This window comes from Sorex fumeus, unplaced genomic scaffold (genome assembly GCF_029834395.1).
Source record: "Sorex fumeus unplaced genomic scaffold, SorFum_2.1 ptg000063l, whole genome shotgun sequence".
NCBI lineage: Eukaryota > Metazoa > Chordata > Mammalia > Eulipotyphla > Soricidae > Sorex > Sorex fumeus.
The window spans coordinates 30907324-30925879 of NW_026606120.1; the positions used below are offsets into that span (position 1 = coordinate 30907324).

At 38.5% G+C, this 18556-nt stretch overlaps 1 protein-coding gene across 2 annotated transcripts in view; it reads right to left on the minus strand.

Annotated features, from left to right (window-relative positions):
• LOC130035380 (contactin-associated protein-like 3) overlaps nt 1-18556 on the minus strand; it is a 197020-nt gene that overhangs the window by 41177 nt on the left and 137287 nt on the right. For both annotated transcript variants that reach the window (XM_056127055.1, XM_056127054.1), the window contains exons 12-14: nt 14831-15028; nt 11074-11230; nt 2571-2698 (exon numbers count right to left, since the gene is read on the minus strand). In XM_056127055.1, the coding sequence (XP_055983030.1) occupies nt 2571-2698; nt 11074-11230; nt 14831-15028 (483 nt within the window). The remainder of the gene's footprint in view (nt 1-2570; nt 2699-11073; nt 11231-14830; nt 15029-18556) is intronic.

Here is an 18556-nt window from a genome sequence, read left to right on the forward strand (position 1 = left end):
GAATAGCAAAAAGGCACATGATAACATGCTGTACACCACTAATCATCAGGGAGATGCAGATCAAAACACAAATGAGATACCGTCTCATATCACAGAGGCCGGTCCACATCAAAAGAACAAAAGCACCTGGTGTTGGCACTGATGTGGCGAGAAAGGGACCCTCCTTCATTGCTGGTGGGAATGCCGACTGGTTCAGCTCTTTTGGAAAATAATATGGAGGATTCTCAAAAAAGTAGAAATTGAGCTCACATTTGATCCAGCAATACCACTCCTGGGAATATATCCCAGAGAGGCAAAAAAGTATAGTCGAAGTAACATCTGCAATCGTTTGTTCATTGCAGCACTCTTTACAATAGCCAGAATCTGGAAAAAACCTGAGTGCCCGAGAACAGATGACTGGTTAAAGAAACTTTGGTACATTTACACAATGGAGTACTATGTAGCTGTTTGAAAAGACGAAATCATGAAATTTACATAGAAGTGGTACTACATGAAAAGTATCATGTTAATTGAGATGACTCAGAAAGAAAGGGATAGACATGGAAAGACTGCATTCATCTGGGGAACATAAAGTAACGAAATAGGAGACTAACACCCAAGAATGGCCGAGATTAGTACCAGGAATTTTACTTCGTGACTTGGAGGCCAACCACACATGTTAGGGGAAAAGGCAGCTCAGATAGAGAAGGGAACACCAAATAAAGGTGTTGGGAGCATCCTCCCAGGATGGGAGAAGCATGCGGAAAGTGGACTATAGATCAAACATGATTGTCACTCAGTGCCTCTCTTGCAAACCACAGGACCCAAAAGGAGAGAGAGAGAGAACAAAAGGGAATTCCACAGAGGCGGGGTGGAATGGGGGAGATGGGGGGGGGGTGGGATGGATACTGGGATCCGTGTTGGTGGGAAATGGGCACTGGTGGAGGGATGGGTATTTGATCATTGTATAATTGAAACCCAAGCACAAAAATGTCTAAGTCTGCAACTGTATCTCATGATGTCACACTATTAAAAATTAAAAAAGAAAAAAGCAAAGTGCTGGAATATTGTGATTTCCTGACACAACACCCATTCACACAGGGCCCCAGCAAAGGTTTTTGCTCCACAGCCACCACTGACATCCTGGAAGGCCCTGGGGCAGCGCTGCCTGGGTCTATACTGGTGATCACCCCATAAGAGCAGTGAGGAAAGTGATATGGAAACTGTGTTGTTCTGACTCATTCCCTCTGACAGTTGTGTGCAGTATCAGTGAGGTAAACAGAGGTAGTATCAAGATCAGTTATGGGGTTCCAGCAACATCCAGACCAGAGATGTGGGCATGGAGGTGGATAATGGATCTACTTTTGATATTGAAGCAGTGAGGTTTGTTGATGAATTATATGACTTTTGTGAGAGTCTAAGGAGTAACAGGAAGAATGGCGTGACCATACACATAACTAGTAAAGTAAGATTGTTGGGTAAATATTTTCTTTATTTTTTGACATATTGTGTTAAAATATGCTGCCACGCTCCAGTTCCATGAATCTCAAAATAGTAACTTTCTTTAGATACTACATTAAAAACTCATAATACATGGGTACAAAAATAAAAGCAAGAAGAAACATCACCTGCACTTCTATGTTTATTGCAGCACTACTTACAATATTTACAATAGCAAGAGTTTGGAAACAACTTGAGTGTACAAGAAGATATGACTAGAAAAAGAAACTATAGTACATCTACATAACTAGTGCTACACAGGAAAAATAAAGTCATGAAATTTTCCTATAAATAGACGGAAATGGAGAGTATCATGTGGAGTGGAATGAGTCAGAAGGAGAGGGACGATATAGAATCACTGCATTCATTTCTGGGATACAAAAAAAATAGTATGAAACTAATATTCAAGGCCATGGAAAACTGGAGCAAGGAGGACTGGTGAATGATTGGAAATCTCCACAAGTGTGTGGGGGATGAAGGGTATTCAAGCTAGAGGTGGGCCTAGTGTGACAACAAGAATTGAAAATTGGGGCCATCTGAAGATCAGAGGTCAATATACATCATAACATTTTAGTAACTATTTTCCAAAATATAATGGCCAAAATAAGAGAAGAGAAAGAGAGGGAGAGAGGGAGAGGGAGAGAGAGAGAAGTGGGAGAGGGAGCGGGAGAGAGGTGGGGGGGAGAGAGAGAGAGAGAGAGAGAGAGAGAGAGAGAGAGAGAGGTGCCTGCCATAGAGGCAGACGGGAGTGAAGGGGAGTGGGGGGCAGTGATGAGAGGGAATCTGGGGATACTGATGCTGGGAAATGTGCACTGGTGTAAGGATGGGTGTTGGAACATTGTGTGACTGAAACCCAATCATGAACAGCTTTGTAATTCTCAATCTCGTGGTGATTCAATTAAAGTATTAAAAACATAAAATAATTTAAAACACTCATCCAGTAGAAATGTAATGTTTTTATTTACAAGTAAGATAGTAAAACTTCATTTATGAGTGCTAATTGCATAGAGTTAGAACCCATGCACCCAAATTCCTCCTAGAGCACTGACATGTATTTTCAGGAGACAGGACAATTCCTTTATGTCACTTACTGTCCCCCTGGCAAAGCAGAGGCCCCAATGTAAAGCTTGCTTCAGAGTGTCGTTGGCCTGTGTTTGTTGTCACTATCTGAGTGACAGGCAGATGCTCCTTATGGGAGAGTATGACTGTATCACTGGGCCTAGAAAACAAAGACAACCACAAAACATTATTCTGAGCAACACACATCCACATAATAGTCTTTCATCACAGTTCAAAAGTTATCAAGCTAAATTTGTCGTTACCCAGCAGTGAGAAAAGAAAATAGATAGCACAGCGGGTAGGGCATTCGCCTTACAAGCGGCCAACATGGCCGACCCGAGTTCGATTCCTCCGCCCCTCTCGGAGAGCCCGGCAAGCTACCGAGAGTACTCGATATGCCAGACACAGTAACAACAAAGTCTCCAATGGAGACGTTACTGGGCCCGCTCGAGCAAATCGACGATCAACGGGAGGGCCTTTACCTTTTTTTAAACATTGACAAAGATAGCAAAATATTTATTGGGGCCATCTGAAGATCAGAGATCATGTTTATTGACAACACAACAGTAAAGAAAGCAGACTGGTCCACAACTATAGTAAAGGGACAGACTAGAGGTAACATTTTTAATGCCACTAAGCAGCTCACTGCTCTAGGTTAGCCACTGTGTAAATTGTTATATGTAGAAATTTTATGCGAGTGACAGTAATCAGTCTTCATAAATTAAAAAAGCAAATAAACAATAACATTCAGGTGGTAAGCTTTATGTTTGGAATTCTCAAAACTTCAAAGGTGTTTAAGAAACTCCTACTATAGTTGTCAGCATTTCCTTATTTGTTAATGAAATGAACTTAAAAAACAAATTACTGTCCAACACCAAGGCAAAAGGTGTGATGTGATGGACTCTTAAAATGATTAAAGAGACTCACTGTGTGTGTGTGTGTTTGTGGGTGTAAAAGTGGCATGTTAATTATTGTCACAATATACTCTCTTGACAATTATAAGAATCTTCTGTATATCGGACATGTATAGAAATCATCATTTGTGGCCCCAGGAAACAGTTTATATTATAACAACAATGATGCCTCAGTACAAAAATAATGTTTTAGGAAGCATAATTCTATGGTTCCATCAAACAAAGAAAACAAGGTGTAGGTGATAAGCTTGCTTTGTCACCTTTCTAGAGAAAGTAAGAACACTTATAAACTCTAAGTTTTTTATTTGTTGCATTTTAGTTGGAGGTTATGCCCAGCTGTGTTCAGGGATTTCTCCTGACTCTGTGCACAGAACTCTTTCCTGGCAGCACTCAAGAGGCCATATGGGGTAATAAAGATCAAACCCAGACTGACTGCACAGCGAGCATTTTACCTACTATGCTATTTCTTTGGTCCCAAAACTGTTGACTATTATACTGTGTACCTCAATTACATATGTGTATCTGATTTTTTAATAAATAATAACTTGTCCCACTTATCCTTCTGATGCTTTGTGACAAACCTAGTAAGTTTTGATTTTTAAAATTACCAAATGACCACTCCTAGCTAGGCAAGCTGAAGCATTTTCAACTGCAATTCCATAGGTTAAAAAAAATTACTTCGAATGGCTCAACTTAATAAGCTTTGCAGAAAATCATGACTAATACTTAGTCAAATTCTGCTTAGGTTCCAAAATATTTCCTTGAAGTAAAAAATTAAAACATTTGTTTTAGAGTTTTAGCCAAGAGACCATCAGTGCTCATGGTAAGACAATACATACACATACATATGTGAATGAAATATCTTGAATGTTAAAAAAAATGCTTTGATTCTAGCTGTTTTTAAAACTCAGATAAAATGAAGTAACAGTTTTATCTGCCTAATCCCTGTATTTACCGCACACTGGCAGAAATCATCCCAAGCATATAATACCTGGTTTGGTCAGGAAGAGTGGTCAACGATCTAGAGTGCAAGCTTGGTTTATGGGGAGATCTGTCTGGAAATTAACTTTGCTAAAATAAGCTGAAACTAGTTTTAGTGTTTGATATCAGTAATGCTACAAATGAGGGCTGGAGCGATAGCACAATGGGTAGGGCTTTTGCCTTACAGGCGGCTGACCCAGGTTTAATCCCCAGAATCCCATATGGTCCCCTGAGAACAGTCAGGAGTAATTCCTGAGTGCAGAGCCAGGAGTAACCCCTGTGCATTGCTGAGTTTGACCCAAAATGAAAAAAAAAAGTATCATAGAAGAAGAATACAGCCAGAAGGCAACCAAGTACACAAAGAACTGAAAAACACTGAAGTATACTAGAAGAAAAATAATTATATTATAACTTCTGTCACTGTCACTGTCCTCCTGTTGTTCATCGATTTGCTCGAGTGGGGCCAGTAACGTCTCCATTTTGAGACTTCTTGTTACTGTGTTTGGCATATCGAATACGTCACTGGTAGCTTGTCAAGCTTTGCCGTGAGGGCGAGATACTCTTGGTAGTTTGCCAGGCTCTCCGAGAAGGGCGGAGGAATCGAACTCGGGTCGACCATGTTGGCTGCGTGCAAGGCAAACACCCTACCCACTGTGCTATCACTCCAGCCCATTACATAACTTATTGAATATTTTTGGTTTTAAATAACGTTTTAAATGCTCTATTTCTCAAAGCAGTACAAAACTACACTTTCATTCTATTTTATAGACAATGCATAAAGAGCCCTGAAAAATCTTAAGAAATTGTAATGCAGATAGTGTTTATTAGGCAATAACAATAGTCTTTTTCATGTTGTTGCTTACTGTAAGAATCAGGCAGATTCCCTTTATCTAAGGGAATTTTGAGAAATTCTAATTTAACAGTTCTTTATGGGCACACATCATTGTTGACTATATTCATTTTATGCAGCATTTATTAATTTCCAGAGTTCCCACACCCATTAAAATTTGCCTAACTTATAATTAAATGCTTTCCTCTTACCTCTATTTTTTGTCTGATTGTGTCATACTTGGTGTTACTTTGGGGTTACTTCTGACTCGACTATCAGAGATCAGGCCTGGTGGTTCTTAGGGACTATAGATGGTGCAAGGGCTTAAACCTGGGCAGGCTACTTGGAAGGCAAGTGACTTAACCCCTGGACAATCTCTGGCCCCTTAAGGACCTCTCTATTTCCTCCCAAATTTGTAAATGTTACATATCAGATAATTTCTCACAATAATTTTAAACATTCAGTAAGAGAACTTCTAAACCTACGTCTATTTTGTGTTTGGTTCCTTTCCTCATGCACCAGGAATAATTCTTACTGCTTGCTGTATTTCGTAGACTGCTTTTTGAGGCATAGCAGAACTTTTGACTCCTTACTTGCATTGGGAAATTTACTGGGAGAAATATTGGGTCAACTTTCAAGTTTCACACTGCTTGGAAGAAAATAATTGGTGAGATCATAATTACCATCTAGCAGTACATAATTTGAAACTCAAATATAGGCTCTCCATTGGGTTTTGTTCTGTTTTCTCACTAATAAAGAGACCATTACTCAGCATTGTAACACATTCTCATATTTATTAGGTGGGATTCTTCTCTCACCTGGCTTCTATTATGGGATGTATTTTAGCTATTCATTCTTCGTTTCTTGTCCATATACATTTTGGAACAATTTGTCAACATTCTAAACAACCACAAAACTTGTCAACATTCTAAACAACAACAAAAATATGTTTGACATTCACTTGGAACTAAATTAAATCAATTAATTATTTAATGAAAAATTAACTTTTCCTTTAAGGGAATTATTGCAAAAATGTGGTGTAGATGCTCACATAAGTTTTCAGAACTTTTATAATTTTTTTCAACATCTTGCATATTATGGTGCTTTCATTCCTCTCAGTTAATTTAGAAGGAAGTTTCATAGTATTTATTTATGTTTCTTCATAGAAATACAGTTCAATATTCATGATCTGTTATTAACTTGCTTTTTTTGTGAGCAAGCATATTGCCTATGCATAATGCAATTTTTATTCATTTCCAATGTTCTGTGGCTTGAATGGACACATTTATTTTGATGTTTTTAACATTCATTTCTAGCACCATTACATTATAATTAGAGAAACTGCTCATATTATCATAATTAAAAAATTTACTTAATGGAATCTGTGGAAAGTCACTTTATGAAAATTCACTATGCATGCCTAAGATAATCGTGTATTCTGTTAAGTTTATGGGCTGAAAAAGTCAACTTTCTAATTTAATTTAATTTGTTTATTAATTTCAGTTGTTTTGGAGAACACATCTGAAGGTACTCAGGGTTTACTACTGACTCTGAACTCAGGATTGATTCTTAGCGGAGTTCAGAAGACTGTATGTGGTATGTGGAATCAAATCCAGTAGGCCCCGTGAAAGCAAATTCCCTACTCACTGTATTATCCCTCTCAGTTGATATCTTAACTTTATTTATTTAGATTTAGGGTGGTGGTTGTGGGCTACACCCTCAGGGCTCAGGGATATTCCAACTTGATTCTGTGCTCAGAAGTGAACCTTGGAACTCCGGAAACAATATGCTGTTCTGGTTTAGTTTCAAATCAGGTTTGGTCATGATATACAAAAGAAAATTCTTAACCCCCTATTATCTCTCTGGCTCATTCATCTTGATAGTTTGTGTGTGTGTGTGTGCGTGTGTGTGTGTGTGTGTGTGTGTGTGTGTGTGTGTGTGTGTTTCCGGCCACACCTGACAGTGATCAGGACTAACTTCCAGTTCTGTGCTCAGGAATCACTCTTAGATATGCTTGGGGGATCAAATGCAGTGCCAGAGATCAAACCAAAACTGGCTTCATGCATTAAGTAAATTTTTTAATTATGATAGTTTTTGTAATATGATAAGTTTCTCTAATTATAATGCAATGGTGCTAGAAATGAATGTTAAAAACATAAAAACCTTAGTCTCTGATCTATCCCTCTGGGTCCCTTTCTTCAAAATATTTTACATCTTTAGTAATTGGTGTCTGGCTTTTTAATTACTAACTGAATTGTTTATATCACGGTTGGTTATAAATTTGTTTTGCGGTTTTATTATTTTCCATATATATTGTGAATCATTTATATTAAAAGCATTTTTATTATAAAGTTAGGATCATTAGTTCTTTATGGTAAAATTTTAAAGTTTCATATTATAGTGACAATAAGTTTTCCCACATTAAACTTTTCAAACTTTACTATCTTGATTTTGTATTTGCTTATCAAATGGATTTTTGTACTTTTAATATTTCTGCATGAACAAAGAAGATATAGTTGTACTCTATATTCTTTTGAATTAACAAAAATTTCAATAATTCATTAATTCTTTCTTCCTACATAGATTTGAAGAGCACATGTTTTATTTCTATTGTCAGATATTTCCTTTAAAATTTTGATGTATGTACCTGAAGAAATTCTTGATAATATATACGATCACGATCATCCTGTTGTTTGTCGATTGCCCCGAGCAGGCACCAGTAACATTTCCTTCTTCCTAGCCCTGAGATTCTAAAAAGCGCCACATTCCAGGCTCTTTCAGCCTGGCTGTCCTCGCCGGGGATAATATATACTAAAATATTAATTCTAAATTTCAGTATTTTCAGGGCCAGAGCACTTTGGGCATTCTCCTTGCACATTCAATCCACAGCATCACATATAGTCCTCCAAGCACTGCCAGGAGTAATTCCTGAGTGCAAATCCAGGAGTAACCCCTGAGTATTGCTGGTGTTACCCAAAAAAGCAAAAAAAAAAAAAAAATACAACCACTATTTTCACTGTAAGCATTACTTTGTTTTTGTAAGTTATTATCATTAATAATTGGATTTCTTTGCTTCTTGCGTTTCAATTTCTCTTATGTAGTTATATGTTCTTTCTATCTTATGCAACATGTCTGACATTTATCTCTTATATTGCACCCTCAAATCTTGTAAACTTCTTTCTTTGATGTAACTAGAAACCAATATTTCTCAAAGTAGGTGATGGTGAAGGGCTGGTGTTCATCTCAGATGCATCTTTGTTTGCTTAAAAAAGAGATTTCCAGGGACATGTGAGTAATTTCTTAGTATACATAGATAAAATGTTTTAAATGTTAAAAATAATTTTTAACAATTTAAGTTAAACAGTTTAATTTAAACTGAAATATTTCATATTGTTATAATAGTTTTAAAGTTTAAATGTATCTGAAACCTTCCCATAAGACTACTCTATCATTCTGAAAACTATTCTGTGGCAGAGGTGGAGAGTTAGGACAGGAGGAGGGTTATTTGCCTTGCAAACTGATGATCTGGTTCCCTCTAGGGATCCCAAAGAGTTCTCTGATCCCAGACAGGAGTGATCACTAAGTACAGAAACTGGAGTAAACTCAGAATTTCTAGATGGAGCCCAAAGACAAAAACAAAAAACAAATAAATAACTTATTTTGTGGAGTCTGATGGCAGAAAATTTCTTCTGTGTTTGCTGCTTCATTTTATTTTACTTTTGAAACTAATAGCTTAGTATTTTAAAATTTAAAAAAACTCTCTATTTCAGAGTTCTTCTGTCCTTAGTTTATTCTCTATGCTGTTGGAATGCAATTGTTTATAATTGTCTTGACTTCTAAGTGCATCTCTGTTACTCTGTAGTCAATTTCTTGCATTTCTTTTCCATTAACTTTGATGTTCACGTTCTTTGATTTTACCATGTTATGTCCAGATCAGATTTTCCATACCTTTTGAGCCTTTTCAAAAAATATTACTTAGTATCCCATTGAAAATCTATCTTATAAGCAAACAAAACAACTACCTCTTTCTCCAACTTATCTGGGAGGCTAATATGATTCACAGAATGATTTCAGTAAGTCCCATGGTGAAGTATCCCCTACTGTGGGGGACACTGTTCTAGGTATTTGATGGTATAAGTAAAATTGGACTTGAGTCTAGAGGACCTCTATCATCCTCTCATCCTATGATCAAACTAATCCACATGCCAAGGGAAGATTAGCTATGTGGCTATTGAAAACATATCTTTAAGCTAGAAAGGTCAGCATGCAGCAATTTTATTAATTGGGCTAAAGTTTACTGCAAGCTACATAAAAAAATAAAAAATAAAATAAAATAAAATTTACTGCAAGAAATTTTGGTACATCTACACAATGTAGTACTATGTAGCTGTGAGAAAAGATGAAGTCATGAAATTTACATACAAGTGGTACCACATAGAAAGTATCATGCTAGGCAAAATGAGTCAGAAAGAGAGAGACAGACATAAAAAGATTGCATTCATCTGGGGAACATAAAGAAACAAAATAGGAGACTAACACTCAAGAATAGCCAAGATAAGTATCAGGATGTTTGCTCCATGGCTTGGAGGCCAGCCACACATTCTAGGGGAAAAGGCAGCTCAGATAGAGAAGGAAGCACGAAACAAAGGGTGTTGGGAGGATCCTCCCAGGATGGGAGAAGCACGCTGAAAGTAGACTAGTAAAGTAAGTAAAGTAAAGGCCCTCCCGTTGATCATCGATTTGCTCGAGCGGACCCAGTAACGTCTCCATTGGAGAATTTGTTGTTACTGTGTCTGGCATATCGAATACGTCACGGGGAGCTTGCCAGGCTCTGCCGTGGGGGCGAGATACTCTCCGTAGCTTGCCGGGCTCTCTGAGAGGGGTGGAGGAATCGAACTCCGGTCGGCCATGTTGGCTGCGTGCAAGGCAAACGCCTTACCGCTGTGCTATCGCTCCAGCCTATAGACCGAAAATGATTGTCACTCAATGCCTCTTTTGAAAACCATGGCACCCAAAAGGAGAGAGACAAGAAAAGGGAATGCCCTGCCACAGTGGCAGGGTGGGACGGGGGAAGGAAGGGGGATGGGGAGTGGGGAGGGATACTGAGATCTGTGGTGGTGGAAAATGGGCACTGGTGGAGGGATGGGTACTCGATCATTGTATAATTGAAACCCAATCACAAAAATTTGTAAGTCTACAACTGTACCTCATGGTGTTTCACTAATAAAAATTTTTTTAAAAAAGAAATTTAATACTATAATGCTTTTGAATGGGTAGCATTAACTTGGTATTCCAATATTTTCTTATTAAAGGTAAAGGTAAAGGCCCTCCCGTTGATCGTCGATTTGCTCGAGCGGGCCCAGTAACGTCTCCATTGGAGACTTTGTTGTTACTGTGTCTGGCATATCGAATACGTCACGGGGAGTTTGCCAGGCTCTGCCGTGAAGGCGAGATACTCTCGGTAGCTTGCTGGGCTCTCCGAGAGGGGCGGAGGAATCGAACTCGGGTCGGCCATGTTGGCTGCGTGCAAGGCGAACGCCCTACCCGCTGTGCTATTGCTTTTCTTATTAGAAAATTTTTTCTTATTAGAAAAATTAAACAGACAATGATTACTATGCACTGGTGAGCAGAAAAGTTAAACTTGATATTTTAGGCTTCAGATTAAATACACCATACACATAAAAGAGCCTATTTTTAATTTGCTTGGAAATCCTTTAATCTATTCTCACTTTAGTCATGTCTGATGTCTGCTAAGATACATGGTTTAAGCAACGAAAAAAATTACAGTTTGCACAGAAAAATGATATTCACCATTTATTCCAGCCAGCATCACAGTTGCAGTAATATTGAGAATCAATGCAATTCCCCTCTAATTCACAGGTACATTTTTGGGCATCAGGCAGAGAGCCTCCCCAGTAAGTGTGTGTTTCATTGGTTCTTCCAACCCACCAGCTCACTGGGGTTCCATCTGCAAGATAAGAATGAGAAAGATGACACTTACATTGTCCCCCACTACCTGTGGCCCCAGTACCATTCCTGTTTTCTCCTTCTATTTAAAAAGTGAGATTGAAAATTTTTGTTTCAAAACTATAATAGCATGATTTATGTTTTATTAGAAAACGATCAAGGATGTCCTAGCTCATTCTGGCCTGGCATTTCCATGTTTATCTTGAGGATTATAATACTTGGATACAATAGCTAAAAATAATTGTCACTAGAAAACCAGAATAATTTAGACTCTGAATATAAAAATCTGTTTGATATCCTTAAAAGCTACTGGAAGAATTTATGATTATGTGAAAAATGGGCTTATTTCGCTTGACTTGCTAGCTAAAATATGGATATTTTCTGTTATGTCTTAAAAGTTGCTTGGAGGAAAAACGTGTGTTCTTGCTCACTTTGACTAGGTTAGCACTATATTTGTAATGATGCTGTTCTTGGATCTTTAAGTCTCAGGTGAGCCCTGGAGCAAACCTAGTTCTTCAACACAACCCCAACCTCAGTGCAAACGAAAATTAAGTGACCAGGTCAAAACCAGCCTCGACCCCATATTACTACACATTCACATTAACAGGGACCCCGTGGGCAATGGCAGTTTACCTGGGAAGGAAGATTACAAGAGAGGGAACATGAAAGCAGGCATTAGAGAAACACTCAGCAGAAAATAGCCAGGAGGGAACAGGAATACCATCAGATACACTGGCTCTGTCTGTTTCAGTGTGCTCTTTCAGACCGCTAGGTCATTCCCAACAGACGCCCCCCCTTCCCCCGAACTGGACCACCACCCCGCTTTTCCCAAATATGCACAGCCGCCACTGTCCATTATTGCTCCCTGTTGGAAGAAACTTCTGCTTCTGCTGAGAGCCTCTGAGCTTATAAGCACATTAACTGCATTCACTGCCACCCCCCTCAGGCCCCGTCCATGAGATATGTGCCAGGAAATCAACATCAATGATTTATTTCTTACTATGTTGAAAACTTATCTCTAGGGAGGGGAAAATTTCCTTTAGCTTAAGAAATATTTGAATGATACTTTCCCAAATATTTTGAAAAGACAAAGTCCAATAATTATTCTCCCAGAGACTGACTAGCAAATTATTATACACAACTGCACTTCTGTATGTTTACATCAGAATTACTCATTTCTCTATAAAACAAGCAATCATTCAGAATACCCCAAAGAAAAGTTAGAGTCCAATTCTTCTTGAAAAGCAGCAGAAAAGATATCAATGTACAGAGAGCACGACTCCTCTTAATTATCTTTAGCGCCCTGCTTGACCCTCTTTGCGAACCAAAATACTAAAGTTGCTATTGCAGCATCTTTGATGGTCACAGAGTTCTCAGTACCGTGATCAAAGTTTCCAAGAATGTCAACGTCATCTTGTAACTTCTTTTACCATCCGTAATCAAGTCTCCTTAAACTAGCGCCAACATAAAGGCCCTGAAGATGTTAAAGAAAAGCGTTCATATCCTCCCTTGACAGCATTCCTGCCTCACCCTCCCCAGCCCTTTGCAAATCCACCCTACTCCATGGACGTTGCAATGACATCCCAGATCAGTGGTATCCCCTCTTGTGATCAACACAAATAAATGTCCAAGCAGCAACTGAATATTGACTACCATTCTCCAGTGGACCCATATAATTGTGAAGAATGTTCTCCCTCACACTGTAGCATTCTTTACTGCTTTCAAAATGCATCCTTTCTTGACGGCGTGGGAAGAGGGGGTAAAAGAGGAGAAGTTTAGGCAACACCCAGTGTGCTCAGGTTTTACTCCTGACTGTGCTTGGGGATCACTCCTAGAGGCATCAGGGATCAAATCAGGATCAGCCATAGGCAAGTGCCTTAATACCAACTCAGAATCCTTCTCCTCTCCCCCTACCCCTGCCTCAGTGCAGCATTCCATAAAACATTACAATAAATAAAATCCTTGTGAAGGCTTAGTTATTTTTACTTCATAAGGATGGTATTGATTTCCTGCATATTCATTTGTGTATATTGATTATTCAGAGAAAATCAATGCAACAATTTCAAGGCCTAGTAGGCTACACTATTTGTCTACCGCATCTTTACCTTACTTAAGAACTTCTAAAAATACATAGAACTGTACTGAATATATCTAAATTAAGTTTGTACTAAAAGTTAGCAGCACATAAGTAATGTATATAAGTTGAGCATAGAAAGAAAATGAAATTTCTTATTTCATTTCCTTGCAAGAATTTGACAGGCTTCAAAGTATTTTCTCCTTCCATCTCCCCACTCCAATTAAATGTTTGTTTTCATTTGGTGATATGGCTGCCATATATCTATATTAAAGGGTTGACAACTTTAAGTAATCACTTGCAAATCAACAGGTAGATATTCATTCACTCTCTGTGCACAATTTTTACTTATCTTTGTGGGGTTCAATTTCTGGTATAGATTATATTCTGGGATATGTTTTTCCGGATACTCTGGGTGGGTTTGTTTTTAACTCTGGCAGTGGTTAATCACCTGGTTAGCACTAATTTGCTCTTCTAGAGGGTGCTTGTACGTTCTTCTACAATTTCAGTTTGATGTTCCATTTTACAGTAACCAACTGCCAAACTAAAGTAAGTAAGTACTAAACCCTCTAGTACTAACTGTACATTCAGTAAACTGAAAATAAGTAGCACTTACTTGATACACTTTGTCTGTGTGCAATTAAATCCTGCTGAGATTACTGTTGGAAGACAGAGTACTGAGATTATTTCCCAGCTGCGGGGTGATTTGCTGGGCATGGAAGCACAAGAGCCTTGTCTCCCTTCTTCTGTCCCCCAACTAACTATGTCGATCAGAGAAAGAATAAAGTAGAAATCCACATGTTTCAAGGAAGCCATGGGGCTGCATATTTTGACAAAATGAGATATTGCAAAGGAAAAAATAAAAAAACCTGATAATTATTAAAAGTATAATAGATACTTTTTTCTTTGGCTTGAAAAGCTGAAATCTCAACCTCACAGTGCTCAGAGCTTACTCCTGGCTCTATACTCAGGGTCACTCCTGATGGGGCTGGAAGGACCATATGTGTCAATCCTTAGCTCCACACTACAAGGCAAACACCCTACCCTCTATCCTATTATTCTGGCATCAATAGATACAAAATTAACAATCTACCACAATCTTCTATATCCTAAAAGAGATGTCTAGAGTTAACATTGTTTTCTAATTTGTAATTTCCTAAGACATAGAATAAATTTGGTCTGTGAAAAAAAATAGTCACGGTATAATGACATCCAAGCCCTGTTCTAATTTACACTTTTTTATAACCAAAAAATAAAGTGAAATGCTATCACCCTTCTTGGTGGATGAATCCTGAGCTTTCCAAGGACCACTGAGGCTCAGCTGCCCAGGTGAGTCTAGAAAAAGACTTCATATTGAACAAAAGACCCACATTGAACAAAGAGCAACAGATTGACATTAAGTACTGCTTCAAGAAAAACGTGTAATTCTCAGACAATGAACTGGGCAGTGTGTTCAAAGACCTTTAATAGATCAGTGACTGCCCCCGTGACCCAGTTGGCCTCTAGCCCTAATGACTGATCACTTACCTTGGTGAGCTGGAAGCCTTGACTTCTTGCAGTGGAAAGCCAGCTCCTGCTGACAGTGATCTGCATGTTCAATCATTACTCGGAGCTGGTCCATGTTGACTGAGTACTTGAAGAATACTGGTTGGGGGCTTCCTCCATTTGAGCTCCCAGCCCTAGCAATATGGGACCCAGTGTGCCAAACGGAGGTCCACGTGGAATCTTAGAGCAGATATGGTATGAGAGGGAGAAAGGAGAAGATAATGGATGGAAATTGTTAAAATAAACATTGGAATCAATTTTATCTGAATTGAGGGTTTTTTGTATATTTATCAAATATCTCTGAGATTAGAATAAAAAAACTAGGATCCTATAATATTCAGATAGGTATTATCTATTATAATTTGCATTACTATGAATTGGTGGTCATTAGTTTTGATGAACTTTGTTGCAACAATACCATCAATACCATCGATGAGCCAATTCTTTTTTTTTTAATTTTTATTAGTTAACCACCATGAGGTAAAGTTGTAGACTCACAAATGTTTGTGCTTGGGTTTCAATTATACAATGATCGAGTACCCATCCCTCCACCAGTGCCCATTTTCTATCACCACTGATCCCAGTATCCCTCCCACCCCCATCCCCACATCCCACCCAGCTTCTGTGGCAGGGTATTCCCTTTTGTGCTCTCTCTCCTTTTGGGTGCTGTGGTTTGCAAAAGAGGCATTGAGTGGAAATCATGTTCGGTCTATAGTCTACTTTCAGCATGCATCTCCCATCCGGGGAGGATCCTCCCAACACCCTTTATTTGATCTATGAGCCAATTCTTAAGTTCTGTGTTTATCATATTCAAAGAAATAACTACAAATTTTAGACATAAAATTTTCTCATAATCTTTTTATTTTATTACTATCAAAAGACAAGTATTTAATATGTATATCCTTTTCCTTTTAAATGTTATTTTTGTTGTTGTTTGGTTATTTTTGTTGTGCCACACTCAGTGGTCACACGTGGCTCTGTGCTCCTGATTATTCTTGGATCTATGGCTACAGTCACACCCTGTAGAACTGTGGGGACTACATGAAAAACCACAATTTGAACCATTTTCATTTGAGCCACAGCCTCATACAAGGCAAGTGCCAAAGCTTTGTACTATAACTCTAGTTTTTTTTTCCTTTTAAATAAGTATATTCCATGTTGGACTGAGAATCTTGTTCTACCTACTTGATGACCAAACAGGTCACATTAAGATAAAAATAACAGGAAGTAAATATTTTTGGCTAAACTTGATTTCAGTAACTCACCCACCACAGTGGCCAAAATCACAACAATTTGGAAATAACTAGGTTTTGTTTCAATGAGGTAGGAATGAGTCTCACAAACAGTGCTCAGGAAAAACAACTCCCCATAAATAATTTTTGGGGTTTAGGGGGGATACACCTGGTTGTGCTCAAGTCTTACTTCTGATTCTATGCTCAGTGATCATTCCCAGCAGGGTATGGGGGACCATAGAAGTGCCAGGGATTGGACTTGGGTTACCCACATGGAAGGCAACCACCATATCTGTTATACTATCTCTTTGATCCTACCTTGGCAATGTTTTATTTTTGAGGCCCATCCCCCCACACACACACACTCCTACCACGACACTCTCCTAGCAATTTCTGGCTATTCCAATAGATAACTCAATTCAAGGGCCTGAGAATGAGGCTCTCATTGTGCCCTGAAGTGGCAGAAATTACCAACACAAACTTCTTCTAAGGTAAAGGTAAGGTAAAGGCCCTCCCGTTGATCGTCGATTTGCTCGAGCGGGCCCAGTAACGTCTCCATTGGAGACTTTGGTGTTACTGTGTCTGGCATATCGATAATTGTCCAAGTCTTGTCCTTCACAAAAAATCCTAAAATAAACAAGTTTAAGTCTGAAATCTTTGTGTATATTTGCAGGTACAATTGGCTTTACCTCAAAGGACCATTCCACAGGATAATCGATTGACCACCCTAGGCCCACCAGCTCACAACCTATCTTTTCTACAAATATGCTTCCCTGTTCTTCCCTACAGAAAGTACTTCTTGTGGCCTTGCAGACAGGATGGCTACCCTAAGGACATGAGCCTGCCGTCTTCTATACACTCGACCATCCATAAAGAAAACATCTTCACTATTATACGCTTTCTACAATATACAGATCATACCATAAAGATATGAAAGTTTGTGAACCCATAGTCTAAGTGGCTCAGATGCAGACCAGAAGTTTCCCTATACAACTCAACTCTAATAGAAAATCATATAAATGGACCTGTAATGTGAATTCGGTGACATGAAGAGCCATTTCCAAACTATAGAGGCAAAAAATAGACATGAATTGTATTTTTATTTTTAAATATATATCATATATAATATATATATATATATGAACACATTTAAAAATAAAAACATTCTCTGGAAGACAATGAGGAGTTCCCTCTAGCCTCTGTCATGGGAGTTTGAGCCTGGGAAAAACTTAGCGAGCCTTTAGTTGTCACAAATCTTTAAACCATTAAGTACAGCAGAGATCCACAGAGGTGAATCCAAGGAGCAAAAGGAATCCTATCTCAAAACCTATTGAAAATAATATCACAGATCATGAAAAAAACCAGGAAGAACAGAAATACACTAAATCAGTATGAGATCTATTTTATGTTCAATAATGAAAAAGGGCTTAATAGAGCATTTCATTCTTTTTGCTTATGAAGCCACTTGTGCTACTTGAATACTATATATCGTTCCCCTTTAATCTTGTCCTCACCAGACAGTCCATATTTCAACACTTCCATGGAAAATTCCTTTAGTGACCCAGGATTATTTTTTGGTAATTACCTACTTCTTGGAGCGATAGCACAGCGGTAGGGCATTTGCCTTACAAGTGGCCAACATAGCCGACCCAAGCTCGATTCCTCCGCCCCTCTCGGAGAGCCCGGCAAGCTACCGAGAGTATCTCGCCTGCCCGGCAGAGCCTGGCAAGCTACCCGTGATGTATTCAATATGCCAAACACAGTAACAACAAAGTCTCCAATGGAGACGTTACTGGGCCCGCTCAAGCAGAACGATGAAAACGGGAGGACCGTGACCGAGACCTACTTCCATTTGTCCTCTGAGTTTATTCCTTCATAGGAAACAAGGGTAAAAGAAATCACATAAAAGATGGGGGAGGCTTGGGAACTCATCAATTATAATGCCAGTTTGTCATTTATTTTCATGGTTTATGGCACAAAGAAATATGATGTGCCTGAGTGGTTCATATAGGCCATTGGTCAGCATGATAGATTGATGGTCTCATATGGTTAAAATGTAATAGAAATATTTTTCAAGTGAGGAGAAAGAAAACTGTTGGGAAAAAGTCTCTGAAACTACTCTAGAAAAAAATAATACTAATTTAAATCACTGCTTTTTCTAAAATAACTTTAAATACCCCAGAAAGACATAATTATTTTTCTCATATTCCACAATGTGTTATTTGTATGGACTTCAAAAATATTAGTAAGACCTTGAGTTCAAGCAAGATGTTTTAACTATCCTGAGTTATACCACATGCAAATGTGCTTGTTTGTCTTACTGGAGTCTTTTTATCAATGCATAAGCAGATGAACTGGACTGAACTGAGAATTATTAAAGGTATAAAAGATACAAATTTTCTTTGGCTTTTTGACCATACCCAGTGGTTCTCAAAGTTTATTCCTGGCTGGCACTCAGGGATCACTCCTGATGGGG